Here is a 9515-nt window from a genome sequence, read left to right as displayed (position 1 = left end):
TGCTGGTGAGTCCACTGTTGTGTGGGATGCGAGCTATGTGATTGACATGTGGTCCCCAGACAGAGGAATGGCGCGATGAGCTGAACTGCGTTCCCATGGCCAAGAAGTTCCCCCACCTCGCTGCTATCTGCTTCGACTGGCAGTGGTGGGATGCGCCGGTGGAGGGCGCGTGGAAGGACGGTCTCGACTTCAAGACGTTCGCAACCAGCTGGCGCAACCGCAAGCCCAAGTGGTGGGGAAAGAGGTGGTCTGCCGTGGACCAGGAGGCTGCCATGAGGCCGTTTGCGGACATCTGGCTCAGTAAGTGTCTCGTTTTCTGCGTGCGCGCATCTGAATCTGACTGCGCTGACCCCATCTCAGGCAATGACCGGCTCAATGGTAGATGTCTACGTAGTTACCGTAACTCATCTGACGAGCCGCGTACCTATACAGCTGAAACGCCGGTCCAAGACCACGAAGATGAGGACGATCCGCGCACCGAAGGATACGAGGTGAACGAGGCGCGCGTGAGCAGTGAGGACTGCAGGAAGGCGTTGCGGCAGGCGGAGATATACCTCGCCTGGAAGGCGAAGGGCCGTGCGCCCGCAGCGATGGCCCACCCAGTCCCTCTACGCTCGTGGGCTCGTCCCCCCAATGTTCCGGCATCGTCACAGGATACGGTGGTGAGTACGGTTCTATACTTCTCACTGATGATGATCCAATGCGTGCACCACAGCACTACGGCAGTGACCGATGCCAGCGCTGCATCGAGCACGGCATGGAGGAATGCCGTGTTCCGGCGATTGCAAATGACCCGCGCTGTGTGACTTGTCGTGCGCGCAAGAAGGGTTGCCCCTTCGGAGTGAGTACGCACGATGTCTTTGTATTTGTACGGTGCACTTATCATTCACAGTCTCGCGTTGCACCCAGTGGCTCGCGCGGCACCCCAAGTGTAACGGCAGTGCGCGCACCCTCCACCCGTGCGCGCACTCGCACTCTGACCAATGATGGAGGCCCAAGGGCAGGTGCGTGTATCTTTGTTGACTGTATGACGATCCTAATGGGTTGTAGGTATGAAGCGCCGCCGCGGTGAATAAGTTAGGGACATCGCGTAGGTATTGCAGATGCATGACAGTGTACCATTAATTTGCAGTTGTATATATACATGTATTATGATCACCATACATATTTACTTGCTCTCATCAATGGTGGACGCGCGCAATCGCGCACGCTCACCCTACAGCAGCGTGCTCGTCACTCAGTCCCTCCCACATGTGCGTCTACCCTCGTGTCAGGCGGACGCGCGCGATCACACGCGATCATCCTCCGGTCATGGTTTGACATGGGCATACATAGTGCGCGCACCCCTCAAGAGACACAGTTTATGCGAACCTGCGCGATCGCGCGCGTCCACATAAAACGATGTGTTTCGGATGATATTTGGGTGCGCGCACCCCATAGGCACCTTCAAATGGTGCGCGCAACCCATGTAGCCCTCAAAACCCCACAATTTCGTTGGACGTGCGCGATCGCGCGTGTCCACATATTTAGCATGTAAATGTGGCCCCGTAGACCCCCCTTTGAAACCAGAAAAATAGCAGTATACGGTGTACACGCGCGATCGCGCGCGTCCACCGAAATCCTGTGTGCATGTCTCATACAATCGATGTCGCCGTACGCATTTGCGAGCGTTGCCTGTCACGATCTGTATGTGTCCTCACGGGAGACACATACTGTGCTCTCAGGTGGACGCGCGCGATCACGCACGTCCACCTTACAGTCGTCCCAAATATACCGATTTAAGTGGGCGCGCGGTAGCACCCGTCCACCTCAACACTACAATTCACGGTGTACTAATCTTCCACAACACAGTCTCGGAGTGGACGCGCGTCCACCTAAATTGCACACATTCCACGTTGGTTTTCCATTAAAGATGCGAGTATACCTTCAGCGATACATGTCGAGACCACTAGATACGACAACACCTAGACGTAACATAGGAACACACTACTGTACCGTACCCAGCCCGAGAGACCGTGTATATTCTTATGCAGATAATGAACGACCTACCTATGGGTGCGTGAACCAGACCCGGCTTTTGAGGCGCATTGCGTCCCACTGCTCACTGACGTTGGGGTGTTGCCCATCGTCAACGCCCGTGGCGCCTCATCGACGCTGGTGTTTTACCACAGTCCACGTCGTCGCGCCCGGTGTTGAACCTGGTGTTGCCGTCGCCGTTGTCGGGCGACATGGCACTGGTGCGCGCCTTGGCGATGTCGGGCTCGGGAGCGCTCTTGCTGACGTCGGGGGTTTCTGCTACGTGCACGCCGAGCTCCATGAGCAGCAGCTGCACAGAGGGAGAAGCATCATCAGCGGGAAGCACGTACAGCAAAGCATGGAAACGATTTACTTTGTCCATCGCAGTTTTGATCTCTTGCGTCGCGCTCTTCGTCTGCTGTTCGAGCCTCGCAGCGTGCTCTGCGAAGGTGCGCTTCATGTCCTCCATGCACTGGGTGATTGTGCGTTGGGCGGCCTCACATCCTTCAGCGAGCTCCCGCCGCCGCCGTTCGACGTCACGATTCAGGAGATCGATGCCGACGACAAGGTTGTTCAGCTGAAGACGGGCGTCGTCAGCATGCACCTGTGGCCGCTCGGCAACGTTCTTGTGGGCCGGGTCGTTGCAGCCAACGACACCTGAGTTGCCCGTGGTAGGTGGGGGGCGCGCACCCTCACCGTCGCTGCCTCGCGCTGATTCGGCCCGCGCGCGCACCCGACGTGAAGGGCCACCCTGTAAACAGAAATATAGTCAGTGCATGCATCAACATGCGCACTGCAACGTACCTCGGGTGGCGGCGACTCAGCCCGCCTTTTCCCTGCAAACACGGAGTGGGGCACTTCAGGTACATCTCCGCCCTCGGTGTTGGTCAGTGCGGTCATCACGCCCGACGTCTCCATCGGCGTGTCGGCGCGAGCCTGAGGGCTTGCAGGGACATTGCAGTCCTTTGCAGCCGTTGGTGCAGTCGTTCCACCCGCCGTCTTTGTCAGGTCGTCGGCACGAGGGCTTACAGGGACGTTGAGGTTGTCGACGTTCATTGCCGTGGTCGTGGTACCCGACATCTCCGCTGCCGTGTCGGTACGAGGGCCTTCTGGGACGTCGTCGTCCTCGATCACAATGGGCGCTGTCGCGATCCCAGTCGGCGCATCTGCGCGAGGTGCTTCGGGCACCTTGTCGTCGTCGATCACAATCGGCGCCATCTTCTTCCTCACAATCCTCAGCCGCGGGTCACTTTCGGCGCACGGCGTTGCGACCTTGTTCTCGTCCAGTTTGACGCGGCCGTCCAACACGATTTCCTGCACACTAGTCAAGAATATATGTGTACACAGCGATGGACGGACTCACCGCAAGACTGCACCTCCCACGATGAGCTTCGGCGCAGCGGTCGCACCGTTCGCGCTTTCCAGTCAGGATGCACTCCGTCGGCGGTGCGTTGGGGTTGATTTTCCGCATTCTGGTGTCAAGATCCCTGCAGTTCTGGCACCGGTGATCTCCAACAAACTGAAGCAACCGGTGAGCACATGGATGTACACCAGCACGGACGGGTGCGCGCGCGCAAGGATGGGTGCGCGCACCATACACAAGTCGAAGTAAGTGCTCACCTTGTAGCGAAACTCGGCAATGCGAGGCCGCTTCGCCCTCTGCCCCCCCTTCCCCTTCGCCTGTGCCTTCAGCTGTGCCTTCGCTTGGCCCTTGCCCTTGGGCTTCCCCTTCGTCTCTGCATTCCGGGCACCTCCACGCGCTTTGCCTTTCGACGTGGTTGGCGGCGTGAATTCTCCCTCCTCCGCGTCATACTGCAGTTCGTCCGCCTCCACTTCCTCCTCCCCCGAGTCGTTGGTCTCCTCGTATTCGTCTGACGAGGTCGCCTTGCGCTGGCGCTGCGTGCTCTTGATGCGTGACGACTTCGGTGTACGCACGACCTTGCCGCGAGTGGTTCTGCTGTTTCCGCGGCGCGTCTCGACACCGCTGTCGTCTTCCTCCGTGGACGCAGTGTTGCTGCTCCCTCGGGATTGCAACGTCGACGTCGAGGCTGCCGCCCGTTTGACTCCTCTAGGAGGGCCGATCTTGAGAACGGTGGTCGGGATGACGCTGGGCTTGTGCACCTTACGCGACATGCGTCTGGGTGGAGAGAATTCGTCGTCGTCATCGTCGTCATCGTCGTCATCGTCGTCGTCGTCGTCGTCGTCGTCGTCGTCGTCATCATCGTCGTCGTCGTCCTCATCATCCTCGGCATCGGACTCGTCGTGCAGCGGTGGAGGAGACTGCGGCGGGGGTGTCGGCGGGGTCGTGACGACCTCATTTTCAGAGGCGGGAGTGGGGCTGCGCACCGCTGGGGTTCCGGGGGTCGCCCCCAATGATGATCCAGTGGGGGACCGACGACCGGCCTTATGGAACCGCTCGGGGAAAGGTAGGTGTGCCCTGCGCGCACTCCGTCTGAACGTACCTCTCCCGGCGCTTCGGTACTTGCAGACGTGCTTTGTCGCTCGCCTGGCACCAGGGTCACGTCAGACTCTGATATTCCCGTGTCCTCCTCTTCATCTTCATCCTCGTCATCGTCTTCGTCTGTGTCTTCTTTTTCCTTGTCATCATCTTCTCCTTCTATGCGCATGATCGCTGTATGTACTTCAGCCAACGCACCCCAAGCATTCAAACCAGACTTACCTCCGAGTCTATCATTTACTGCGTGAATACACATGCATAAGCACCTCGCGCCTGCAGAAGATGTGAGACACGGTCACTTACTTTTCAAACACCTCTTGAATCTCCGAAGGACCACCTCGTCGTCTTCGACCTTTTTCGTGCGTATGCGGTACGAGACGTACACCTGCGACTCCTTGATCACTTCCGGCAGGTTAATTGGACCCTCTCTAGAAGCACACTGCAGCGCCAACACAACGAGCTGGCGCGACTTGGTTACCTGGCCGGACGCATCAAGCGAGTTCGCCCAGTCAGGTGTCTGCAGTTCGACGAAGTGATCACCAGCGACATAAGAGTCAGCGCGGGCGTGAAGACAACGGAAACAGAGACGTACCACGATGTGTTCCACCCATATTCGCCCAATGGCGTCCAACGTCCACGGCCCATGGTATACCTCCGCCAAAATCGCCTCCAGCTCCTTCACCATGCTCTTCGACCAGTCGTCCGGGTCCTCGGGCGGCGGGTCCGTGAACAGAGACGGGGGTGTCATTTGTGGAGACACACCAGAGAAGCCGAGGCGCTTGAGAAACATGTCGTACGATAGTGTTCCGACCATGGTTGGGTTTGATATTGCGAGAGGAATTGAGAAGGAGATATGAATGGGTAAGTGAGATGAGAGAGACGGAGAGCGTGCAAGACGGAAGTGCGCGCAGCCAATGTGGCTTTCACGGTCCGCAGACGCCGTCGATCGAAACTGATCCCACGGTTAATCATAGGCGCCCATAGCCACATCTCAGATGGCTGGTGGCTGAGATCATCGTCGATCAGGCCCGATTGATGGATAGGAGATTGTTCCGATCTCTCCAGACTTTGCCAGCGTTCTGTCCCCCCGTGTGCGCGCACGTCTCTCAAGTGCGCGCACTCCCTCCGTCCTTTCACTTAAGACATTTTCTGACCGGTAGTGTTACGCCATCCTGCGGGCGATGCTGTACGCATTATTGACCGGTACAGCAACGTGTACGGTATGCTTTTGGGTACGTGCTTTCCATGTTATTGTTATTATTATTGTTGTTGTTGTTGTTGTTGTTGTACTGACTATCAAACTTGTTCTGTACTGAGCACAATTCGTGGGCACATCAGGGCCTCAGATGGGTGGATGTCTGCGAGCGTACCTGTCCACTCATTTAACTGTGCATCAGCAGATTTTACGCTTGGACCATCTCACATGAACGGGATGTATGTACACGTTGACCTATGCATCCCGGTTTAGGGCGTATAAGGTGGATGCGCGCAGTCACGCGCATCCACCTTAAACAGCGTATTTCCTTCGATGTTTGGTGCGTAATCCGAGCACACTACCCGCGCTCATGTGGTGTCTGAACTGTTCTATTACAGGCCAGAAAAGGTGGACGCGCGCGATCGCACGCGTCCACCTTATACGCTGTTCTTTTCGTCGCCACATGTTGAGTATTTTGAGCCCACTACCCGCGCGCATCCTGTGTCCATCTCCTCCTGTTCTGGGGGCAAATAACGTAGATGCGCGCGATCACGCACGTCCACCTTCCAGACCTGTGTTTTCCTGTATTTGGGGTGGTCTGCAGACCATACACACCATGAGTTGGTGCCCCGTGCGCGTGACACACAATTTGTATAGTCCTCCCACTAAACGCGTCTTGTCAACCCGTCTTTCATCATGCCGACAAGCGTACATGCTCTCTGGGGGTACGCACACCCGTCCAGTGACCAATGGTAAGCACACCCGTACCAAACCGCATACAACAGGCTCCCATTACATCTGAGAGCATAGCGCGTCACGTTGTATATAGTGCGCATCCATCCCATCCCATGACAACAAGCGGTTGTCATGTGATGAGGGGCTGCGCGTGTTGTACGTCCGTTTTATCCGATCTCTTCTCCTTATCTCTCACCGTCACTCACCGCATTTTAGGGCTTCAACAACTGTAGGTCAGTGCTCTCAGCTCTGTGCCAATCCGCACGACGAGCTAATTGCTGGCCATTTTGTGTGCAGCCGGACGATCACCGCGATGCAGTACTCAGTGTTCTCCAATCGCGGTCGCGTGCGCGAGGAGGCGGGGGCGTACTACTACATACTCCTGCCCAAGATGATCGATTGGTCGGCGCGCCTGGTGGAGAACCCGGGCGACTTCTACGTCCGCGGGCGACACACTGTGGGCGACCTGATGGTGACACTACGTGTGCTGAGCTTCCCTCCGAAGGGAGAGACTGCCCGGACTCGGCCCTGGGAGGTTCTTCCCATGCAAACCTTGGCCGACTTGGCGGAGTACGTGGACACGCTCGAGTCCGTTCAGGTCGCCGTGGCGAATGTCATGACCAACGTCCACTGCGGCTCAGTGAACGTATCACTGGAGCAGGCCAACTGGATTATGAGGCTTCTTGTCCCTGTCGCTCGGGAGATCGGGTGGAAGATGGATGGCTATAGCAGTGCGTATTTCTCGTGTATTCTCTCTGACTCGTTGTGTTCACTCCGCCGGCACGCAGCCCATGCCAGGAAGACCGCAGGTAAGTGCTGCTTCTTAGGGTGCGCGCATGGTCGGCTGGCTCACAACATACGTACGGCGTGATGACCCAGTGGGAAAGCTCAGCGCCGACGAGTGGAGGACCCCATACCTTCCTGCGATACTTTACATGTATACGGCTTTCCTGCGCGATGAGGTCCGAACGGTGGAAGACGTCCGTGCGGAATCCAGGACGTACTTTGCTTACAGGACAGGGCTCTTCGTCCGGGATAACATGCCGTTCTGGCCGGGTGGGTATACCGTCCCCATCATTCCGGAACACGAACTGTTCGACCCGCACCGGGTGCAGACCGAATTCTGGCTTGCAATGCGGGCACACATCTATGTGCTCCGCACCCGCAGCGACATGTTCATTGACGGCGTGCCCAACGCGCGTCTTCAGCGTCACTGGCTCCTGGGTTTGGAGGTCACTCAGGAGCGCATCGATGGTACGTGTCAATCTCTCAGGAGCCTGCTGTCACGCGTACCTAATATTTAATTCTCAGCCCACGTCTTGGATCACGACCTTTCCAAGGAAGCCCCGGGATTGCTTGCTATTTCGCTGGCGTTCATCAAGCTCGCGCATGTGCAAGGCGTGGTGGACGTGCTGATGTCGTCGACGACGGAACTCGTGTTCTGGGAGTACCAGGCGCACAGTCCATACCCCGGTGTTCCGTGCCTTCCTGTTGGGATTATCGAGGGCTCGCCGGGACATGCGACCTGGTCCGCCCGTCAGGCGAAGCATTGCCACCGCGTGCTGGCGCACATGTTGGCCCGGATGGCAATCTTCGAGTCTGTGCGGTTTGCTGATGCGGGCTTGAACGCACAGTTGACGGAGCATCTGCATTTCTGCCACCAGCGTCTGGGCTGGTTAGCGGCTCAGCTCGAGGGGTATTCCGCTCCGGTCTAAGTAGTCGTTTTGTACTGTATACTTAATGTGATTGCCGTAGTGCGCACCTTCAGCCGCGCGCACCCCTGTCCCCGTGCGCGCACCTTCAGCCACGCGCACCCCTGTCCCTGTGCGCGCACCCTCTCACAGCGTGCGCAATCTGCGTACAGATTGACTCAGGGGTATGACCCGATGCACACTCACTTCCTACCACCCAGCGACGACTGCAGCGTGCAATAGAGCACACCACGTGACAGTCACGTGACCTGCAGCTAGGGTGCGCGCACTGCGTGGAAGATGGGGTGCGCGCACATAGCTTCCTGCTGTTGTGTTCTCCTACTGACTTGTTCCTGACAGGCCAGCCATGGATCCCTGCGCGTCCATCTTGTGTTGTGCCCTCACTGGACCAACTGTAAGGTAAATGCGACTTCAATTGGCACTGTCCATGCCTCACGTGCACTCATCGTCTCTGCTCAGTTTCAAGTGCACGACCACCTGCGCTCCGTTGTCTCATACTGTTTGTTCTGTCGTGCGCGGGGCCTTACTCAGTGAATTCCTTTTGCTGTACAGTGTACTTTACATCTCCCAGTAGTGCTTACATCTCCTGGTAGTTGACTGACTTGTTCCAGAATTCATCTGTGCAAGCACAAGTGGCCTGGAGGCGATGTGCGACAGCATGCATGGGTGGTTGCAAAGTCCAGTTCTGTTTCCAAAAAGGCTCAATATATCCCCGATATCGTGCTCTGTGCGACAAGCTAACCCAGTCACTGCAAGCTCTGTTGCTCTGGACTGAGTCTGTCTTTTTTGGAGTGCACACGACTGCACACTGCTGCTGGGAAGCAGACTTGGTAGAAACAAGCGTGAACAGTACAGCCGTGAAGGAGAGTTTTGCTGAACGTGACAGCCAAGCCTCAATGCAAGTACAAGCACTGTGGAGAACTGTCTTGTTCTGCTCTTTTCTGTGCACTTGTTCTTGAGTTGTCCTGAATCGTTGTGTCCTGAAATCCACAGCTTCTTGGTTCTCACTCTTGTGCTGTGAGCTGTGAGTTGACAGTGCAGTTGTCTGTGTGGCTGTTTTTGAAGTTGGGGCTGTGTACGTGAGTTCCAAGACAAGGGTGGTAGTGAGTAGTGGGTGTGCTAGAGCTCAGTTGCTGTGTGCTGTGTTCCGCGTGAGTGGGCAGTGTTCCAGTGTGAGTAGAGAGTTTGAAACAGTGAGTTGGACAAGTGTGCGGAGAAGACTGTGAGACGTTGGTTACGAGTACAGGAGAGCTGACCTGAGAAAACACAAGTCACTGTTGGCAGTCCAGCGACCTGTGCAAAACACAAGGAGAGTTCGCAGGACAGACACTGCTTGCTGTGTGCGTGGTGGGTGGAGAGTTCGTTGGCTCGCAGGGCTCGCAGACTCACTCTCCACGCC

General features: G+C 56.9%; 3 protein-coding genes across 3 annotated transcripts; 2 read left to right on the top strand and 1 right to left on the bottom strand.

The window, feature by feature from the left end:
• Positions 1–59: 59 nt before the first annotated feature.
• Positions 60–1076, top strand: B0H18DRAFT_964924 (uncharacterized protein; the record flags this gene model as incomplete). Its single annotated transcript, XM_048043215.1, has 5 exons — positions 60–300; positions 361–662; positions 716–841; positions 893–1004; positions 1051–1076. Coding segments are annotated over 5 exons (807 nt in total), but the record flags the coding sequence as incomplete, so codon positions are not given.
• A 1052-nt stretch (positions 1077–2128) lies between these two features.
• On the bottom strand, positions 2129–5288 carry B0H18DRAFT_1132198 (uncharacterized protein; the record flags this gene model as incomplete). Its single annotated transcript, XM_048035544.1, has 9 exons — positions 2129–2326; positions 2390–2767; positions 2821–3330; positions 3380–3535; positions 3637–4419; positions 4479–4648; positions 4697–4714; positions 4778–4991; positions 5067–5288. 9 exons carry the CDS (start codon positions 5286–5288, stop codon positions 2129–2131), a joined length of 2649 nt encoding a protein of 882 aa, XP_047884197.1.
• Positions 5289–6717: 1429 nt separating this feature from the next.
• B0H18DRAFT_964922 (uncharacterized protein) lies at positions 6718–8119 on the top strand (the record flags this gene model as incomplete). The annotated part of the gene is made up of 4 exons (XM_048043214.1): positions 6718–7135; positions 7193–7213; positions 7284–7658; positions 7716–8119. 4 exons carry the CDS (start codon positions 6718–6720, stop codon positions 8117–8119), a joined length of 1218 nt encoding a protein of 405 aa, XP_047884196.1.
• Positions 8120–9515: the final 1396 nt, after the last annotated feature.

Source organism: Fomitopsis serialis, assembly GCF_022376445.1.
Source record: "Fomitopsis serialis strain Sig1Antser10 chromosome Unknown B0H18scaffold_813, whole genome shotgun sequence".
In the NCBI taxonomy this organism is placed as follows: Eukaryota; Fungi; Basidiomycota; class Agaricomycetes; order Polyporales; family Fomitopsidaceae; genus Fomitopsis; species Fomitopsis serialis.
The sequence above is the reverse complement of the archived record's forward strand: the minus strand, read 5'-3'. Positions and strand labels throughout refer to the sequence as shown.